At 38.6% G+C, this 21,318-nt stretch overlaps 4 protein-coding genes across 9 annotated transcripts; 2 read left to right on the forward strand and 2 right to left on the reverse strand.

The window, feature by feature from the left end:
- The first annotated feature begins 706 nt into the window (after positions 1-706).
- dmtf1 (cyclin D binding myb-like transcription factor 1) lies at positions 707-6,223 on the forward strand. Of its 2 annotated transcripts, none has more exons than XM_073871752.1 (17): positions 707-867; positions 1,919-2,036; positions 2,143-2,263; positions 2,575-2,666; positions 2,794-2,893; positions 3,011-3,087; positions 3,163-3,320; positions 3,406-3,438; positions 3,523-3,632; positions 3,723-3,951; positions 4,031-4,182; positions 4,260-4,406; positions 4,556-4,641; positions 4,732-4,890; positions 4,995-5,186; positions 5,273-5,414; positions 5,621-6,223. In XM_073871752.1, the coding sequence occupies exons 2-17, from the start codon at positions 1,926-1,928 to the stop codon at positions 5,656-5,658; spliced, it is 1,947 nt and encodes a 648-aa protein (XP_073727853.1). In that variant the 5' UTR covers positions 707-867; positions 1,919-1,925; the 3' UTR covers positions 5,659-6,223. The 2 variants fall into 2 exon arrangements, with proteins under 2 accessions (XP_073727853.1, XP_073727857.1); XM_073871756.1 differs by having other exon boundaries at positions 710-867; positions 1,919-2,030; positions 2,140-2,263.
- A 2,020-nt stretch (positions 6,224-8,243) lies between these two features.
- tmem243b (transmembrane protein 243, mitochondrial b) lies at positions 8,244-11,114 on the reverse strand. Of its 2 annotated transcripts, XM_055191327.2 has the most exons (6): positions 10,957-11,114; positions 10,365-10,451; positions 9,461-9,692; positions 9,247-9,297; positions 9,063-9,167; positions 8,244-8,947 (listed from the first exon to the last, which is right to left on the reverse strand). In XM_055191327.2, the coding sequence occupies exons 3-6, from the start codon at positions 9,536-9,538 to the stop codon at positions 8,804-8,806; spliced, it is 378 nt and encodes a 125-aa protein (XP_055047302.1). In that variant the 5' UTR covers positions 9,539-9,692; positions 10,365-10,451; positions 10,957-11,114; the 3' UTR covers positions 8,244-8,803. The 2 variants fall into 2 exon arrangements, with proteins under 2 accessions (XP_055047302.1, XP_055047303.1); XM_055191328.2 differs by lacking the exon at positions 10,365-10,451 and having other exon boundaries at positions 10,957-11,089.
- Positions 11,115-12,913: 1,799 nt separating this feature from the next.
- On the reverse strand, positions 12,914-14,419 carry meig1 (meiosis/spermiogenesis associated 1). Of its 3 annotated transcripts, none has more exons than XM_055191042.2 (3): positions 14,286-14,419; positions 13,840-13,991; positions 12,914-13,572 (listed from the first exon to the last, which is right to left on the reverse strand). In XM_055191042.2, the coding sequence occupies exons 2-3, from the start codon at positions 13,984-13,986 to the stop codon at positions 13,444-13,446; spliced, it is 276 nt and encodes a 91-aa protein (XP_055047017.1). In that variant the 5' UTR covers positions 13,987-13,991; positions 14,286-14,419; the 3' UTR covers positions 12,914-13,443. The 3 variants fall into 3 exon arrangements, with proteins under 3 accessions (XP_055047017.1, XP_055047016.1, XP_055047019.1); XM_055191041.2 differs by having other exon boundaries at positions 14,193-14,305; XM_055191044.2 differs by having other exon boundaries at positions 14,177-14,303.
- dclre1c (DNA cross-link repair 1C, PSO2 homolog (S. cerevisiae)) lies at positions 14,390-21,065 on the forward strand. 2 transcript variants are annotated; one of them, XM_055191040.2, is made up of 14 exons: positions 14,390-14,869; positions 14,939-15,006; positions 15,103-15,187; positions 15,292-15,351; positions 15,435-15,490; positions 15,728-15,829; positions 15,943-16,015; positions 16,107-16,247; positions 16,318-16,419; positions 16,530-16,666; positions 19,384-19,438; positions 19,536-19,624; positions 19,707-19,804; positions 19,954-21,065. In XM_055191040.2, the coding sequence occupies exons 1-14, from the start codon at positions 14,834-14,836 to the stop codon at positions 20,829-20,831; spliced, it is 1,980 nt and encodes a 659-aa protein (XP_055047015.2). In that variant the 5' UTR covers positions 14,390-14,833; the 3' UTR covers positions 20,832-21,065. The 2 variants fall into 2 exon arrangements, with proteins under 2 accessions (XP_055047015.2, XP_055047014.2); XM_055191039.2 differs by having other exon boundaries at positions 14,955-15,006.
- The last annotated feature ends 253 nt before the right edge of the window (positions 21,066-21,318 follow it).

The following is a 21,318-nucleotide window of genomic DNA, read 5'->3' on the forward strand; positions in this document are numbered from 1 at the left end:
GAAACAGATGCTTTAATTGTAAAGATTTGCATCTCATACAATGCGTTATTATTCTTCAAAGTGACCCTTTGTACGATGTTCATGATTGGAAGATACCACAGTGACAGTGCAAAATAAATTATTCACATTATATCACAAAACCTACAGAGCAGGCTCACTAAGTAAATTATTTGGAACTACATGGGCATGGCTAAAAAACATCTAAATGTGCACATAAGTTTATAACTCTACTACTTTTTACTTATGTCATGTGTATTGATCGTAATAATTCATAATAAATAATACTTAAATCCAGGCAAATAAATTAATAATGTATTGCTGTGGAAATTAAGTATCAATTTGTACTTGGACATATATTTAATTCTATAGTATAAACAACCCTTTACAAAACAAGCAGACGGATTAAAACATTTTTTTCTATAGGTGTGGCGATGTATTGAATAAGAACAAATTATTATCTAAACAAGAATTGAAACCTAAACATAAAGAATAACTCACTGTATACAATGTGCACATTTGCCTAAACTCAACACTAGATGGTGCTGCTGATACAGCTTTAAAGCGTTTTAATAAAACGTCGGCTGTAGTTCAGAAGTGAGCGTGTGCAAGCCTGCACCAACATAACACTTGCAACATAATATATACATTTCTTAAGTTGTCAAGCAAATTCCCATATAAAAGTGTACATTCGTAATTTTTATCTAAAGAAAGATATAGCTAAGGTTAACCAACGCCATTGATTTCAGAACCGGAAGTCACAAACGGGCTCCTGTAGACACTTCCACTCTGAAGAAAAAACGCTTCTCCTCCATCCTGGTATTTGACTTCATCCTGGTCACTGCGAAGTCCCCGTACCCAAAACAGGAAGTAAGTACCGAAATCAAACCTAAAATTCACTTTCGCTCAGCCCTGTGTGCGGCACGGCAGCAAATCCGATTACTTTTATAATTTAAATGTAAAAATAATGCAGCAACATCGGAAAAATGCCGTCGACATCACACGGCTTCACGTTGCAAACGAACATGGCGCCTCATTATTCCTGATCTGCTTATATTAAATGACCAGATGAAACACTACAACCATGCAAAATGTTTTTTTATTCTAATATTATTAAGCATGTTCACATAGATACATTTTGTATTACAGCCGTTGTGTAATTATTATTGTTATTATTTATGTATATTTAAAAGGTATTTAAAATGGCTTATTGTGAAATAAATGAATGCAGCACTTATAATTGCAAGCAAACTGAATTTATTTATCATGTAGTGTTACACTTATTATGAATATGCAACACAATGTATTACCATACCAGTGTGCAATGAACTTTACTTTTGAAATTGTCAAGAACACTATAAAATAGCTTAGTAAAGTGGAATATATGAAATAATATGAAAAAGAAAACGCTTGCAACATATATGTAATTGTACTCAAAATTTACATATCCCTTGCAGAATAAGCAAAATGTAAAAAAAATAAGTGGGATCATACAAATTGCAGTTTGTTTTTATTTAGTACAGACATGCTATTTCACATAAAAGATGAGTCCATATACTGTAATCCTGTACAGAATAAGTAACTTTACAACAATAACCCGTTTCAAAACTTTACATACCCTTGTATTGTTTCCAAACAGTTTCCGGAGGTCACATTCCAATTATGAGTTACCATACATAGGTCACTTTTACTATTACTAAACTGTTACAAAAGATCCAAACATTCAAGAAAGCAACACAATACATTTTAAGCCAGGCCAGGTGTATGTTTTTGAACATGATGATCTGTGCAAATTGTTATAATCATTTTGTTTAAAGATGTTATTTTTTCATTTAGTAATGCCATTCAGAACCTACCTAAGATATTTTCCCAGCGGACAAAATAATAAAAATGTCTCTGCTGTTTTTTCCTTTACCTGTAGACTGAGTATGAACACAGGAGATGTCCCAGCCACTGTGCTCCTTGAATCCGTCAATTCTGTCACATTCACTCAAGACACTGATGGAAACATAATCCTTCACTGTCCTCAAAATGATGAGGACCCCTGCTTCACGTGGAACATGATCGAGCCATATGATCGGTGTTGTTAATATTCCTTGTATTAAATGTATGTGTTTATGTAAATTCTATCGATGTATTACAGATGAGGACTCGGGTCAAGATGAAACCACCGAACCGGTTCACAAACGACTGCGATTGTCCAGCGACAATGTTGAAGGCGCTCATGATTCTACCTCAGCAGAGTACTCTGTTGTCACTTTGCCTAGTGAGTATAAACACATATTCATACTGTATGTATATAGTTGGTCCACCTCAAACCCATTATTCCCATTTTTACAAGATGAAATATACGTCTTAGATGAGCCTAGAATGTGTATGTGAAGTTTCAGCTCACAGATCATTTGTTATAGCATGTCCAAAATTCCCCGATTTGGGAGGGAGCAAAAACGTGCTGTTTTTATTAGGGCTGTGACGGTTGTCATAATATTAAAAAATGACTGGCATCACCTAATCTGCACACATAATGTAACAATAAGCAAGTGTTACAGTGTTAACCAGGCTGTCGTTACATTTTAGTTACCCAAGGCGATGAAAGTTTTGAGGTGACAATGACTGCGACAGAGATGAGAGAAAGAGAGCTGGAATCAGATGATTTGCCTCAAATACAGGTAGTCATTTATTAACACTCCCTAGTTTCCGAGATACAATAAAGTATTTGTTACTTATATGTCAGAACATTCAGCAGATAAACATAAGTGCAAAAAATCTGAGCGTTGTTGACATGTTTGTCGACAGGATAAAGATTCTTCTGCCCTTAAGAAATCTGAAGATGTGTCTGCCGTCAGTCAAGCCTGGTTCACTACGAAAGAAGATAAAGACACATTGGTTAACAAGGGTAAATTTCACCTATAGCATGTGTTTCTGGGTGGTCTTAGAAATAATAAACACTCAAGATAATAAATACAGTACTTTACATTAAACCGCAGTAAAAGTTTTTTTAACAAATCTGCAGGTCACAAATGGAAACAGGGTATGTGGTCAAAAGAGGAGATTGATATCCTGATGAGTAACATAGATCAATACCTAAAGGTGAGCATGTTTTATGAAGGTATCACTTCGGTAGAGCTGTGCAGCCTTGCTTATATTCTGTCCGTCTAAACTCAGAACCGGGGGATACAGGACCCTGCGGAGATCATCTTTGAGATGCCAAAAGAAGAGAGAAAAGATTTTTATCGCAGTATAGCGTGGGGTTTGAACAGACCACTGTTCGCAGTATACAGACGGGTACTTCGGATGTACGATAACCGAAACCACGTAGGCAAGTAAGGACAGAGAGGTTTACTGACTCACTTTAACACACCCAGATGTCTGATTTAATATTTAATGTGTCGTTTTTTTGTCATTTAGATATACGGATGAAGAGATCAATAGACTAAAAGAGTAAGTTAAACTACAAATGGTACAAAGTTTAATGCATATGAGTTCCTGAATCCCCATTGTTACTTTTCTGTGTTGCAATATCAGGCTGAGAGAGAGACACGGGAACGACTGGGCCACCATAGGGGCGGCACTCGGTCGCAGTGCATCCTCCGTGAAGGACCGATGTCGACTCATGAAGGACACATGCAACACTGGTAAAATTTAGTAATATAATAATAGTAGTTTTTAACATCAGTTCTGAACTATATGTCGACATATCTTTGACGGCAATGTTCAACATCCAGGAAAATGGACAGAAGAAGAGGAGAGAAAATTGGCAGAGGTGGTCCATGAGTTGACTGGCACAGAGGCGGGCGATGCCGTTACTCAAGGCGTCTCCTGGGCGACAGTGGCAGAAATAGTTGGCAGTCGCTCCGAGAAACAGTGCCGTTCCAAGTGGCTCAACTACCTAAACTGGAAACAGAGCGGGGGAACAGAATGGACGAAAGAAGATGATATCAACCTTGTTCGCAGGTACCTGAGGTCACAGCAGATGGGAGGGTAGCATTGTTCAGAGTGCATCATTAAGTTTAAACCGACTGTATATGAGCAGAATAGCAGAGCTGGAGATGGATGATGAGAACGACATTAACTGGGATACTCTGGCTGGTGGGTGGAGCAGTGTGCGCTCACCTCAGTGGCTGCGGAGCAAATGGTGGACCATCAAAAGACAAGTAACCAATCACAAGGAGCTTCCATTTCCTGGTGAGGAACTTAGATTGTGATCAAGGTTAATGATTTAATTTGTTGGCAGATGTTGAAGCGAGTTCTTGTGTGCGTAGTCTTGTTAAAAGCACTGCAGGATGTTGCTGAAGCACCACCGTCTACGAAGGTCGTGGTGGTCGGTTCTCCGTCGGCTAATGCGTCACCCAGCCCGGTTACTGCGCTTCAGATTCCGGTTCAGATTCCAGTGCAGATCACGCATGTCTGTGAGTATTACAAACAAAAGGCCATGTGCACACAGTCATATGACTGTGGTTTCGGTGGAAAATCTAACCGTTTGTCCCACAGCTGCGGGTTAAGGGGACTTTTTGTATTGTGTTTAAAACATGTTTCAGTGCATGTCTCCTGTTTTCAGCTTCCTCAGATGGTGTGAGTAGTACTTCAGACAGTGAAACAATCACATTGAATTCTGGAGCTTTACAAACGTTTGAATTATTGCCTGTGAGTAAATTTGTGGTTGAAAGATTTACATTTTTGCAATCTAAAAGTTGTGCAGTATTTTTAAAATAATTTGTTTCGTTTCCTCTCTAGTCATTTCACCTGCAGCCCACTGGCACCCCTGGAACTTATTTCCTCCAAACAGGAACCAATCAGAGCCTCCCACTCACACTTTCAGCCAATCCCACGGTCACTCTTACAGCTGCAACCTCACCATCTTCGCCGGATCAGATTATTTTACACAGCCTCACAGTAAATCTGTTTGCTTGTGTTAACACAGAACATGCAAAATGAATGAAACAAATGTCCTATAATCTAAATTTCTCTCTTTTACCCACACCTACAATCTTCATAAGGGTGACACTGAAAATGTGACGGTTCAGATGTCTCATCCGGGCATCATCATCCAGACGGTGAGCCCAGAAGACCTCTCTGAGTTGGAAGGAGAACAGGAGATTGTAAAGGATCAACAGTCACCTGAAGACCAAAACATTGAAGAAGAGGAAAATAGAGAAGAAAGTTTAAAGGATGTACAGGAAGAAGAAAAGGTAAAGGTTTCTTCTTCTGTAGGCAAAACCAAAACATCTATATAAATCCACATTATAATTCTCTCAATCCTTGTACTTTCCTTTAGACAAACTCCGGTAAAGTAGAGGAATCGGAGAGTCCTGGGATAGGTGTCGGTACCGTGCTTATGGTTTCGTCTCCAGGCAGCTTCATTCCTACAAATGAAGATATTGGCACAGATTCTGTCCTGCCCCTTGGAACACTGACAGGTATTATGACTTCTTTGCAGTAACAAGGTCTGATTGTTTTCTTTAAAGAAATTAAAGGTAACACTTTACAATAAGGTTCATTGGTGAACATTGGTTAATGTATTAACTAGCATGAACAAACCAGGAGCAACTAATGAACCTTATTGTAAAGTGTTTCCAAATAAAATATGTCCTATGTTACTGACCATAAATATTTTTCCACATAGATCCCATTTTGGAGAACCAGGAAGAGGGATCAGACTGAAGATTCACTCCTAGCGTCTAACATCAATTATTTATTTAGACCCTACCCAGACTTTTGAAGGACAAATCAAACACTGAATACTCTACACAGAGGTTACTCATAGATTTATAATACACGTGTTGAGTAAAGTGTTGTTACCTGGTTCCATTAAAGTGGTGGGTTTGAATTGAGGGGCAAATGACATTTTGTGGGTTGAAATGCAGCATGCAGGATCATGACTATGAAACATGCTTGCATCAAAACAGTATTTATTAAACATTCGTTTTTTTGAGCCTCATCCGTGTTTGTACAGAAACAAGTACCACTTGCTTGAATAAGAATTTTAAAAATATGATATACCTTTGTTGTTACAATGTATTACGTGTGTGTATTTCTTGATTTGACTAGTTTTTATAGCCTACTAACCATTAACTATGTAAAGCTGCACTGTTATAATAGTGTAGTCTGCTTCATTCCAAATGACCATTAGACTAGATGGCCATCAAAGGATTTAAATATTTACTTAACCTGTATGTTAGACCCTCTGTGTATAATAATTTATTGAATAAACAAAACATTGTCACCACTTGTCTGTTTTTTATCCATTGTGGTAAGGTACTGGCAGTAATATGATGCATTGCTGCAGGGATTGGAGGATTATAGTAGGTCAGAGATTAAGGAACAGCGCTTTGGATGTGAATGTTGTTGGTTAAATCCGTGATTAATTAATCACTAAAAGTTACCTTGATGTCTTTTAGAACATAATACTGTATGTAATGGGGATGTAATGTTTTAGCTGCAGCAAAGAAACTTGAATGAATCTTGTTTGGACAAACAGTTAATCACATAAACTACTCATCCAGATAGTAATTTGTCAATTTTTGTATACCTATGAGTCAACTTTGAATTGGGGGAACTTATAGTTGTCTTAGTACATTAACCCAATTATATTTCATTTAGGTTTGTTATTACATTATGTTTATCCATTTAACTGGATGAACAATTGATCGAAACCTCCTCTCTTCCAAGGTAAAAACAATAATTCACCCCCAAATTAAAATTGTCCCATATTTTCTCACCCTTAAGCGATTCTAGGTGTATGACTTTCTTCTTTCAGCCAAACACAGTTCCCAGACAGCAGACGACTCCGGACCGGATACACACCCAAGTCAGCAGATCCGGCCCGTCGTCTGCTGTCTGGGTTGGAGTTATATTAAATTATTTCCTGACTCTTTTAACCTTATAATGGCATTGGACAGTGCCTCATTTTTAAAGCTCCAAAAAACATCCATCTATCAAAAACTAATCCATAGTTATTATTTAATAAGGTAAAGCGGTGTGTTTTTATAAGGAAATATTTCAAACTGCTACAACGATACACATGCTCACAAGAGAGTAGATGTCAGGGAACCTCTGAAACCACAGTCACTGTTTCATAGCTGCACACATACCTAAAGGATTATTAGGAAGACCTGTTCAATTTCTCATTAATGCAAATATCTAATAAACCAATCACATGGCATTTGCTTCAATGCATTTAGGGGTGTGGTCCTGGTCAAGACAATCTCCTGAACTCCAAACTGAATGTCAGAATGGGAAAGAAAGGTGATTTAAGCAATTTTGAGCGTGGCATGGTTGTTGGTGCCGGACGGGCCGGTCTATTTCACAATCTGCTCAGTTACTGGGATATTCACACACAACCATTTCTAGGGTTTACAACGAATGGTGTGAAAAGGGAAAAACATCCAGTATGTGGCAGTCCTGTGGGCAAAAATGCCTTGTTGATGCTAGAGGTCAGAGGAGAATGGGCCGAAGAGCAACTTTGACTGAAATAACCACTTGTTACAACCGAGGTATGCAGCAAAGCATTTGTGAAGCCACAACACGCACAACCTTGAGGCGGATGGGCTACAACAGCAGAAGACCCCACCGGGTACCACTCATCTCCAGTTGAAGACTGGAAAACTGTTGCCTGGTCTTATAAGTCTCAGTTTCTGTTGAGACATTCAGATGGTAGAGTCAGAATTTGGCTTAAACAGAATGAGAACATGGATCCATCATGCCTTGTTACCACTGTGCAGGCTGGTGGTGGTGTAATGGTGTGGGGGGCATTTTCTTGGCACACTTTAGGCCCCTTAGTGCCAATTGGGCATCGTTTAAATGCCACGGCCTACCTGAGCATTGTTTCTGATCATGTCCATCCCTTTATGACCACCATGTACCCATCCTCTGATGGCTACTTCCAACAGGATAATGCACCATGTCACAAAGCTCAAATCATTTCAAATTGGTTTCTTGAACATGACAATGAATTTACTGTACTAAAATGGCCCCCACAGTCACCAGATCTCAACCCAATACAGCATCTTTGGGATGTGGTGTTCGTGCCCTGGATGTGCATCCCACAAATCTCCATAACGGCAAGATGGTCTCCTATCAATATGGGCCAACATTTCTAAAGAATGCTTTCAGCACCTTGTTGAATCAATGCCACATAGAATTAAGGCAGTTCTCAAGATAAAAGGGAGTCAAACACAGTATTAGTATGGTGTTCCTAATAATCCTTTAGGTGAGTGTATAGCATGATGAATGCAAAAAACATGAAAGCATTTTGATTATGTATTTATTCATTACATAAAAATACAAATTATAAATTGCAGATGACCTTAATTTTCAGGTATTCTACTATATCAAATAATTTTGAAAAAAGGAACAGTAAGCAGCATTTACAACGACTTCATGCCTTTAATCAAGTGCACTGATTCAGAATTGCTTTTCTAATAATTTAAATACAAAATAAGGACATATCTCAATGAGGAATGTTCGACAGGCGTGCCGCACACAAATATAAAAGCAATATGTGTTACACTTCCATGGCTTATTTCACTAGATCTTGTAATTACATTGGCATAAATCTGTAAGCTGTATACAGTGTTCAGGGTACAAAAGTGTGCATGATCCCAGAGTGCTACTTATCATTAACATATTTGCATCTATAATATGTTTATTCCACTGACGTGGCTCCCAAAGGCAGACTGGCCCAGCCCCAAAAAAGGGCTTGTAGGAAATGAATTCTCCTGATTCAAAAACTCATGTGAGGTTATGCGAAGATCCCACATAATGAATGAACATTCCTGTAAATGGGATGGTTCCCATGGTAACAGTTTTATAAGGCATTGCTCTGTTTGTCACGGCCCACGTCATGAAAGTACAAGTTGGCACAAATGCACAACAGAACGATGGAGCACAGCATATAGTAGATTAAGTTGCGAAACTTGGGTTCCAAATCTCCCTGTCTATACCAGTATATCTAAGAGAAACAGAGGAAACAAGACATGATTTCATTTATTTTAGATCTGATGTAGAAATTACTCTTTGGTACCAGACTGATAATAAACACAACGATTTGGTGCTCTCAGACTTACCAGAACCAACACTGACCCGCAGACTAATATAATGCAGGTGGCGAAGAAAATATTTAATGGCTTGGGAGGCAGCGAAGGGAAGACAAATGAGCTAATAATAGTCACCTGAAACAGAAAAAGAGTATTCAGCATCCTCTTTCACCAATAATATTAATAGAAATTTCAATTCAAGGTGAAAACTTACAAGAACGAGTAAAGATGTTAGTCCACCGATTACTAAATTGATGATTCTATCCTGAAAGTGATTAACCAAAATATATTAGTGTACCTGATAGGTATCTCGAGGTAAATAGTAATTTACATAGCACAAGTGTGACCTCAAAATTATATAATGCAAGCTTAAAAGTGCTGTCTTGTTTGGAATAGCATGAATCATGATAATAATAATGTGGCATTACCCTGGCTGATGTCTCGCCAAATAGAGGCCTGTTATCCATACCACTGGTGCCATAGGTGCGTGTAGTAAAGTCATCCATGGCAAAAGCAGTACATACACCCTTTTCCTGATATCTTCTACCAGCTGCAGTCCCTTTCAAGCAGACTTCGGCAATGCATGTTTGCTCCTTTTTTGCTTGGGTTTGCCTCACGGCAAAGGGATTTAGATGCAGGATATCAATATGCTTGCGTTACCTGTAGTACAAATGACACTGTTCATGGTCCATTCATGGAATTATCAATATGATGAACTAAGAAACATGTGTTATGCATTTTTCAAGTAACAAAACAAGCCTTCTTGTCTCTCTCAGCTGATTTCTGAGCAGCCAGATTCATGAAATCGCATAACCACAGGCTTTAAAAAATGTGATCGGTCATGTGACCAGTTGATCCTGACGTTCAGTGCAAAAACAGTGTTCTGCACAAATGTAAAAATGTGTTACTGTACCCTCTGTAATATTTTATATTCACTGAAAGAGAGTGTCTGAGTTTCTACATTGATTTATCCTGTCAGCTTTTCTTTTAAAATGTCCCAAGGAGGATCCCCTTTGCTCCTTTTGTGCAGTGGAGGATGAATCTGTCCCCTTTTTTGGGACCGTGTCCACAAACGCTAAGTTTTTGAGGAAATTTAGTTCATTTGTAAATGTTTCTTTTCTAGACAGTTTTTTATGTTGTTAATGTTTTGTTTTTTATAACTTTAACAAGAATCTAAATCCCTCTGATCAGAATCATTATATTCCTCAAACAACATTACGGCCATGCAAAATAGATGCATTAGTAATGCGGTCATATATAAAAGCCCAGGGGGGGATAAATAAGTAATTAAAATCGAAGCCGTTATGTTGTGGACAACCTCTGGCAAATTACCTTCAGATCCATGATGACTCTTCATCATTCTGCTGGATTTAGGACAAATGCTTTAAAATCCTAAATTTGCCTCATGTCAACAGAAATCTGAGGATGGAAGAGAAGAAACACCTCAAGACTGTTTCAACTCTGTAAATGTGTTAGTAACCAAAGATCAGTTTAAGTGCCTGATGTTACTTCTCTGCACTTTCTAGTATTGATTGCTCAAATCTATAGGGATCAAGTTTCTTCTCGAACTAAGAATTGTTATGTCCAACACCATACAGATTTCACACAAATTTTTGTCTTGAATGCTTTCTAGTACATATAAATTCTTCTTTAAATTTGCATATCACTGCTTGTCACTTCATCTTGACAATCACTGATTTTGTTTATAACCAACTTATCAATAAACTATTAATAAACAACATATATTTAAGCTTAATCATATATGACTATTCTATGTTTTAACTGTAAATTGTTAAAATTAAATAAGATTGCTGCTATAGATTCACTTAAATCCATCCAAAGGCTAACAAGCTAATGCAAACAAAAATAAATTATAACAACAGAATAGAGGTAAGCGTTAGTGTTTAATAAACTGTTAACTTACCAGTATGTGGTACAAACGTTGGGTTTTTTGATAACACGGGTATTTATGATCAGAGCATTATCCGCATGACTTCTCAAGAGCAGAATAGCACAGTAAAGACAAGCGGTATAAAACCGGAAGTAGCGTCATCTTAAAGGGGGAGGCCGTTCATTTGATGTTTTTTAAGACACTAACTTCAGGTGCGTTTAAAACGGGTTATTTCCCCCTCTAGATAACACTTTCCCATGATTTTTGCGCCGATGAACTGTTATGAATACATTATACCTGACGTATACAATGAACAAAGGCCAATATATGCATGACAACAAATAAATCCTTTTTCACTGCAATCATTCGTAGTCAAGATGTATCTATTAAGGACAAAATCCCACTCTTGAGTTGGTACTTATTTGAATGCTTAACAAGCTCATAATAAATATGTTCTATATAGTATAAATGTGTGTGTATAAATTAAATCCAAACATACTACATTTGCAATGTTGTCATTGTCATGTGACTGACAATCTCCGTTCACAAAATCCTCTACAGCCCTGTCCCAAATGGCACCCTCCGGACTTGTGGTCCTCCTCAGAGTCCACACATTGATGGTATTATAGAGTGCAGACTTTAGGGACCCTTGATGCGAGTCTGGAGTCGTATTTTGGGACAGATTTGAGAGTCACACGGGTCTGGGAGCAGGAGTTGCCCGTAAGTGTGACCTCCTCCCTTCCGTCGTCCGATTGGTCTGATTGCTCTTTCGCAAGAACTTCTGGGTTGGTAAAGTGCGAAAAGCTTGCTGGGACACCGTACGGACTTGTAGACTAAGCAAGCACGCGCTATTTAAGGCTACGAGACTGAAAGTCCACATGAAGTAAGCCATTTGGGACCTGGTGGGATAAAAGGGTCCATGAATGCACACTACAGAATCTAGTCGAAAGTACGTCATCCGAGTACTTATTGCCTACTCTTTTATGAGTACTGTGGATTCGGACATGCTTCTTTTGTCACATACTGTTTCTCGCCTAGTAGGAAAGTATTTGGTTTCAGACGCAGCCACAGGCCCTGTCCCAAGTGGCACACTCCGGACTTGTGGTCCTCTTTAGAGTCCACACTTTGATGACATCATGTAGTGCAGACTTTAGGGACCCTTGATGCGAGTCAATGTGGGTGCACCCGAGTCGTATTTTGGGACAGACTCGAGCATCACTCCGGAAATAGGAGGAAAAGTTGCCGGTCAGTGTGAACTCCTCCCTTCCATTGTCTGATTGGTCTGATTGCTCTTTCGCAAGGACTTCTGGGTTGGTAAAGTGTGCAAAGTGCCCGAATTTTTTCATATAAGTGCCCGAAGACTGCATCAAGGGGGCACTGATGAGCACACTTCGAAGTGGAAAAACGACAGATGGGACAACCTACGGACCCGTAGACTAAGCGAACACGCACAATTTAAGGCCACGAGACCGAAAGTCCACATGAAGTGCGCCATTTGGGACAGGGCCACAGTTTTATCGACATTTATCCCTTTTCCCGCAATTGTGCAAGCTTCACATCAGGCTTCTTTCCGAAATTCGGCGTTACATTATGAAAGTGCGGACTTGTAGGAAATTCAGGGTGCCATTTGGGACAGGGACATTATATATCATAACGTACACTTTTTTTTATTTTACACTAACAGCAAACACAGGAAATAATTAAAAAGTAAAAGGTTTAAAACTTTTGAATACCAATCTATAATGCATTAAACCAAAAAATGATGGTCATTGATATGACATATTGTTTTAAAATTGTTTTTAAAACTAAATTATTTTAGAATTTTATAAGAATTACTCAATTTTTGTATAACAATAATAAAATTCACTATGAATTCCTTGTCCTATATAACAAAAAAATAATATATACAAAATATTTAGTATAAAAATAAAAAAGCAGCTATTAACACATTCACATTTTAATTTGTAAATGCAAAAAGAAAACGTAACAATCTTTTTAAACAGCTGCTTTATTCTGGTATTACTACATTTGAAATTGTAAAAAATTATTTAACAATACAACGTTTACATTTAAATACAGATCATCAAATAGTTTGTTCACTTGAAAAAAAATAATTTAGATCAATTTGTACAATGACTAGATGAAGACTTTGACATCTGTACTCATACTTAAAAAAAGAAACATGGGTTAAAGGGATAGTTCACCCAAAAATGAAAATTCTGTGATCATTCACTCATCCTTGTGTTGTTAGAAACCTGTATACATTTCTTTGTCCTGATGAACACAAAGTATGATATTTGTAAGGAAGCAGGAAACAGAAGCACCACTGACTTCCATAGTAGGAAAAATATCAGTCAGTTGTACTTAAAATGGTTTGGTTACAAACATTGCTTAAAATATCTTCCTTTGTAATTTGCAAAAGAAAGAAATTAATACAGGTTTGTAACAACACGAGGGTGAGCAAAAGATGAATTTTCATTTTTGGGTGAACTATCCCAAGTGCTGGTTGAGTCAGGGCTGTCAGTACACATAAACCTTTACTTTATGAACCTCTCGATCTTCACACTCCCTCTTTTTGTTGTAGTAGTAAAATGTATTATCTCGACGTTGAAGCTTCTTCACAAATCCAGTGTCTGGCCAACGGTCAATCTGGAGCAACAGTAGGTGTAGTTATAATAAAGTAAAAAAAAAGTGGAAATCAACTTATCAGGGGACTTTATAAAGACTTAAGAAATGTATTATGCTTAACGGTGCTAAATATACATTAGGTAACGCTTTACAATAAGGTTAAGTAAACATACATGCATTAACTAACATATAATTAGTAAACAAACAATGAACAATATAGTTTTCAGCATTTATTAATTCTTGTTAATGCTAGTAAATACCCTTCTTCATGTTAACAACAATGGGTACCTCCGCTTGCTTGATTTGTCTGTACTCCAGTTCATCTCTGTATCCAGCTTGCTGGAATCTGTACAGGTTCTCAACCTCGCCTGTCCATTGCTTTGCTCGACTCATGGATTTTGGCTTGGCGTTATTATCCATCAAAACTGAGGACATGTTTTCTGTATATGACAAGTAATTTTACAGTATTATTGGAAACAAGTGCAGTTTTACAATAGACCTTGTTTTTGCAATATACAGCATGCACCATTAATAAGACAATTTAGAAATATAAACATCAAACAGTCATTTAGAAACAACGAAATTCCCGATTCACAAAACATTGACAGCTAACATTGACATTTACACAGAAGAGTCTTTACGTGTTGTTACTGAATCACGGCTGCAGGTCAACATTTATCATTATAAATACATAAATATGTCAATATTAATTGTTAATAATGTTTTATACAAACGTTTGACGTGAGTGATAAAAGCGAAACCGTTTAACGTTCGTTTGGTAAGTTACTGTTGGCTGCGTTTCCAAGACAACAACTGTACGTAAAACAAATATTGCTGGCCAATCGAAACCATACCCGAGGAAACGAAGGAAAACGAAACAGTTTGGTTGGCCAACCAAAACCATTCCTGGAAAATGTAGACTAGTAGATGTGATCGATCAAAATGTGAAATTGACTTTTTTATATATATTCCTTAAGAGCATAACATTTATTATGCGATTTTACTTTTTGTTTGTTTGGCAACGTTTTCTTGTCCAACAGATGTCGCTATAAGATGTAGATTTTTTAATCACGTGGTTTCAAACGATGCCGACAGGAGGGAAGACAGATTGCTGTACGAAATCGCAAGTATAGAGTGAGCGAGGGCTATGATGTCTTGTCATTTGAGGTGTTTTTGAGTTCTTGGTCCGCCTTTTTTTATGCATTCAATATGAGCTCTTTTGCTGGACGCATGAAGGAGTATCCCACCATCTCCCTGGACCGATTTGACAGGGAGAATTTACATGCCAGAGCCTATTTTCTTTCTCATTGCCATAAAGGTAAGTCTGCAAACTGCACTTGATCCTCCAAGTTTCCTACAGACAATATCAGTTTGTTTGGCATTCAAGTTGTTACTCATAACAGATCACATGAAAGGATTGAAAGGTCCTTTGCTAAAAAGAAAACTGAAGTTCAGGTGAGTAACTTTTGTGCTAGACTAATGCATAACATTTCATTTTCAACAAGTACCGTTACTGCTGTTGTACACGTAACTAACATGACTCTTCATTAGTTTGACAGTCAAGCTGTACTGCTCATTCGTGACAAAAGAGCTTCTGCTTAGTAACCCAAAATATGGATTCTGGGAAGATCACATTGTAAGCATTTTTCCCTAATAAAGCACCTTTTTATAATTTATATAATAAACACAGACAGACTGATGCTGCCTTTGAAAGCTTTTAATGCTGGTATCAAATATCAGGTTGCGCTGGAATTGGACAGTCCGACTCACATATCACTAATAGATGAAATCACTGGAGAGGTGGGCATTAAACTTCTTGTTTATTGTGTGTAAAAACATATCTGTGCAGTTAATCTTAAATTGTGTTTGGCTTTTCTTTTTAGTCGGAGGATGTTGTTGTTACTTTGCTTCCTGCTGGACATTGTCCAGGATCAGTTATGTATGTAACTTATGCCAATAAAATTGATGTGCCGTTGATATATTTACAAATATGTCACAGTTTAAATAACATGTTTGTATTGTTTTGTCTCTCAGACTGCCATAATGCCATTAACAATCTTAGAAATTTCTGAAATATCATTTTGTTAATACTTTATTTTTGTCTTTACATCGGTGGGTAGTATGAAATTGACGTTTCTATATTTCATGAGATTTATACAATAATGTGTTTATGCAGGTTTCTCTTTGAGGGTTCTCAGGGTACAGTGTTGTACACTGGAGACTTTAGATTGGCTATTGGAGACGCAGCCAGAATGGAGCACCTGCACTCTGGAGACAGGTGTGCATCAGATCCTTCATGTCTACATTTCATTTCCTAAACCTGTACTTATAACTAATTGTGTCCGACCACACGGCGTCATTTTAAAATAATGAATCATACTGTGTTTTCAGAGTAAAGGACATTCAGAGTGTATATCTGGATAGTACATTTTTTGATCCAAAGTACCATCAGATCCCTAGTAGGGTAAGAATTGACACTAACCTGAATTGCATTACTATACAGATTTCTACTATACAGAACACATCTAACTAGAGATTTTGTGAATTTGTTTCAGGAGGCTTGTTTGTCAGGTATAAGGCAGCTGGTACAAGACTGGATTTGTAGGAGTCCGTACCATGTAGTTTGGTTGAACTGTAAAGCGGCGTACGGTTATGAATATCTCTTCACCAACCTTGGACAGGAGTTCAATTCACAGGTCAGAGATTTCTACGGATGTTTTTTCCTTTCTGTCTTGTTTACAAACGTAACACCATTTTCCGTGACAGATACATGTAAAGAGCTTGGATATGTTCAAGAAAATGCCTGAAATTTTGTGCCATATGACTACTGACCGGGCGACGCAGATCCACGCCTGCAGGCACCCCAAGGTACACTTAAGTTCTTTGCATAATAATACTGTACCTTTATCTAAGAATCGTTTCATTATCTTGGATATGGGCTTGTAGACTGAGACTGAAAAATGTTGATTCTTTAACAGGATGAGATGTTTTTCAGAGCTAACAGGTTACCCTGCGGCTCCACGGCTCCAGACGGCACTCCACTTAACATTATCAGCATTAAACCCTCAACCATATGGTTTGGAGAACGGACCAAAAAGACTTCGGTCGTTGTCAAGTGGGTGCAGTGTTTCATCATAATGTGGTCTTTACACTCACAGGCCACTTTTTTAGGTACACCGTTCTAGTACCGCGTTGCCTTCAGAACTGCCTTAATTCTTCGTGGCATAGATTCAACAAGGTGGTGGAAACATTCAACAGAGATTTTACTCAATATTGACATGATTGCAGATTTGTCGGCTGCACATCCATTATGCGAAACTCCTCTTTCACCACATCCCAAAGGATCTCTACTGTTGCATGGAGATCTGGTGACTGTGGAGGCCACTGGAGTAGTGAACTCATTGTCATGTTCAGGAAACCAGTTTGAAATGATTTGAGCTTTGTGACATGGTGCATTATCCTGCTGATCAGAAAATGAGTACACTGTGGTCATGGTCAGCAACAATATTCAGGTAGGCCATGGTGTTTAAACAAAGCTCAGTTGAAAGCCAAGTATGGAACGCATACTCGAAATGTGACCTCTCAGGGGTCCCACGGGTCCTTGAAAGTTTGTGAATCTGGGGGGGGGAAATTCAAGGCCATAGGAAGTTTTTAAGAAAGTATACATGCATAGATACAGGTCATTGAAAGTGCTTGAATCTATTTTATACAAGAAGTTTTCTGGAATAAAAATCCATATTATTCCCTGTGTAGTGTAGGATAATATCATAAAAATTCTAGACTTTTTAAAGGGGCCATTTGTAAGAATTGAGGTAAAAGATTTTAAAAAATGAGCTACACGCATCAAAAGAAGAAGAAGTAAGAAGTCCGTAGGGTGTCCCATCTGTCATTTTTACGCTTTGAAGTGTGCTCATCAGCGCCTCCTTTGCCCCCTTGATGCGGTCTTCAGCGAAGCCCGCACTGCAGCAGGCTTTGTGCACTTTACCAACCAAGAAGCCCTTGCGAAAGGGCAATCAGACCAATCAGACGACGGAAGGGAGGAGTTTACACTGACGGGCAACTTCTCTACGTATTTCCGGTGTGATGCTCGAATCTGTCCCAAAATACAACTCCGGTGCACCCACGTGAACTCGCATCAAGGGGCCCTAAAGTCTGGACTACGTGATGTCATCAAAGTGTGGACTCTCAGGAGGAACACAAGTCCGGAGTGTGCCATTTGGGACAGGGCCTAAGGCAGCTGACTTGTTGCCTCGCTGCCTCATGAGGCAATGACTTAAGAGGCATGAAGACAGCTCAGAGAAATGCAATTTGGACAGCCATGGATTCGGACATGCCTTAAAGCCTTCCAGCCTTGCAATAGGGTTTTTGGACGCATTTCAGTTCAGGGAAGAGAGCGGAAGAATGGCTGAAGCAAGAGACATTTACCACTACCACAACCATTCGCTGCAGGGAAAAAACGCGCTCGGAATCACAAATAAAATCTGATAAATAAAGGAACCGAACCAGAGTAAATACTGGCACTGCTTTTCATCGCTGGAGACAACTAATGGTCATGAAAGAAATGAGGTTCGACTCCGAAATGACAACATTTATTTTCGATTGGTAAGTAAGATGCTGTTAGTATTTCGCTAGAAGTTCACTTATAATAGGCCTTGCGATAACCTATGCTCAGCTTGTACATGAACTACGGCTTTGTGCAGTAAATGTGGCTCCATCTGAAAGTAGCTGATGGCGATTCACTTTCAATCAAGAAACCGGCTTCACTGACGAGAAGCGCAATGACTATCGCATGCAAATTATCGCGCATCCTTAGCTGTTAGCGTTTAATAGTTAGCTCTACCTACAGATCCGATCCGGTTTTCACCCGTTATCTACCAAGCTGATGCTAAAATGTAACATTAGCTAAGAAGCTTGAAATGTCTTCGATGATAATGAACACCAAATGGCTTCTTCAAGGGCAACCGATCCAGCAACTCTCGGGTTACAAACCCGACCTTCTAACCGCTAGGCTACAACTGCCCCTAATTGCCCCAAAGTGTGACAAGAAAATATCCCCCACACCATTACACCACCACCACCTGATGGATCCATGCTTTTATGTTTGTTCACGACAAATTCTACCCATACCATCTGATTGTCTGCCCATTCTCCTCTGACATCAACAAGACATTTTTTCCACACAATTGCTGCTTACAAGATATTTTCTCTTTTTTGGACCATTCTCTGTAAACCCTAGAGATGGTAGTTTTTGAGAAACTCAAGACTAGCCCGTCAGGCACCAACATCCATGCCCAGTGTTGGGGAAAGTAACTTTTAAAAGTAATGCATTACAATATTAAGTTACTCCCCAAAATTGCGTTACTTAGTTACTTTTCATGGTAAGTAATGCTTACAGTAATGCCATCTCCGTTTCTGACTGACCGCTCAGGCGCGCACGCATAAAGTGTGTAAATCTCAAATTAATTGAACTGAAAAGTAACTTGCGTTACTTTTTTAAAAAGTAACTCAAATATGAATGTGTACATTTATAAAGTAATGTGTTACTTTACTCGTTACTTTAGAAAAGTAATATTATTACATAATGCACATTACTTGTAATGCGTTACCCCCAACACTGACCATGCCACGTTCAAATCCTCTTTCTTCCCCATTCTGAACTTCAGCAAGTTGTTCTCACCACGTCTAGAGTTGTGATTGGCTGATAAGTAATTTGTGTTACCAAGCAATTGAACAGGTTTATTATACCTAATAAAGTGGCCGAGTGAGTGTATAGTTTCCATGAATTTTTTTTCAATTATTTTTTTTGATCATCGAATGGGACTTTCATTTTAGAATGGGCAGCAGTTCTTACAGAGCCTGTTTTTCCTTTCATTCTTCTTACGCAGAGGTAAGAAACATCCTATCAAAAAAGATGCAGGATATTTTTAATATCTACACAATATTACGCCTTTTTTAAAACTTGTGATTCTACTTCCTGTGACTAGGTCAAAGACTTCCTGTCTTACATTTGTCCTGTAAACATCTATCCTAATGTCATTCCCATGGGACAAACAGTAGAGGATGTTGTAGAACTGTAAGGACTGGCCGTTCTGCTTTTGTATGTGTAGTTTTTAATCCTATATAGATTTTGTAAAATTAAATGCTTTTCTATTTAGATTGAAGCCGCTGTGTAGGAGCCACTCTAGAGGGGAAGAAATTGTCTACAAGCCACTTGGAAAACTCAAAAGAACCAAAAAGTGCTGCACGTCAGAAGGTATGAAGTGTTTTCAACATCAGTGGTGGTTGCAAACAATCCAAAAATAGAGCACATATTGGAGGAAAAAAAATGATCTAATCCTTATTATGTAACATGTTTGGTTATCAATCTTGACCAAAGTTTAACCAGGATTTTCCTCCATCCAGGCTCAGACAGTGATGAAGACTTGTTTGCTGAGGTTACCATGGCTCCAAGGAGGAAGAAGATGTCAGTGACTGATATAACCAAGGTTGTTGTTAATACCCAGCCTCAAAGCCCCAATAAAGATTCCCTCGAAAAAGACAAAATGTATGTCCTCCCAGAGCCCCTCCCACATACACAGCTCTCCAATTACATAGACTGCACAGAGTCAAACGATGATGATGATGATGACGAAGATGATGCTGAGCTTTCAAACGTCATGGGTGATGAACCCCCTGCAACTCACCCATCTGGTGCTGCTCTACCTGGCACAGAAACTACATGCCCCATAATGACCCCGTCCACATCCAGTTCAAACGCACCCCAATCTACCTCTGCTCCGCCCCGGTGGGAAAATTTCTTCAAGGCAGACCCAGTGTTGACTGATGAGAGCGAGTTTGATAACAGTCAAAATACTCAAACCTTATCCACCGAAAACACAGCATCTCAGTCCCCCGAGCTATTTCAAGATGAAGACGATGATGACGGCAGCATTCACCTGACCTCCTCACAGTCCACTCATGTATCAGATGTAGGTACAGAGAGCTTTAGTCAAATAGATACTGTTCTTGTACACGTGGATGACAGTAAGACGACTAGCGACCAATGTAACCAAGAAACCAATGGGGTGTTTCAGGATGGGAACAGCAAATCTGGTGAGGTGGGATCAGATGCGAATGAACCCAAAACAGAAACCAGGGAGCAGAAATCAGATTCACAGGTATCGTCAGATTTTGAGCTTCCACCAACACCTGGTTCTAAAGTCCCAGAGCCAGAAGACCTGAAAGTCCTGTACAGGAAGTTGGCGGCAGGAGAGGAAGTAGTAATAAGGAAGATTTTTTAATTTAAGTCAGCATGAACATTCTGTTGTACAAGAGCATACCTCAGTGGTTTCACATTTCATAACCATCATTATTTTTGTAACAAGTCCTGAAGCAACTATCTTGACTATTTGTTCTGTAATTCTGTTTGTAAATTCTTGTAATTACTATTTTTTTGCAACTTTGTTGTTGACTACAAAATATTTAATCTTTGTTTTCTTACAGTGGCTATAATAAAATGGATTATTCAACAGAAATGTGTCACAAAGAAACCTCTAATAGTTGGTCAGAGCTTAAAGGGGACATATCATGAAAATCTGACTTTTTTCATCTTTAAGTGCAATAATTGGGTCCCCAGTGCTTCTAACAACCTAGAAAATGTGAAAAAGATCAACCCAGTAACTTAGTTTTGGTAAGTTAAAAAGGCTTTTCAAAGTTTCGAATCAATTGATTCAGTTTTTCAAAGCGTTCGAAACACCACACGCTGGCGACACCTGCTGGTCAAAATAG

The sequence above is a fragment of the Misgurnus anguillicaudatus genome, chromosome 1, assembly GCF_027580225.2.
Source record: "Misgurnus anguillicaudatus chromosome 1, ASM2758022v2, whole genome shotgun sequence".
Taxonomy (NCBI): domain Eukaryota; kingdom Metazoa; phylum Chordata; class Actinopteri; order Cypriniformes; family Cobitidae; genus Misgurnus; species Misgurnus anguillicaudatus.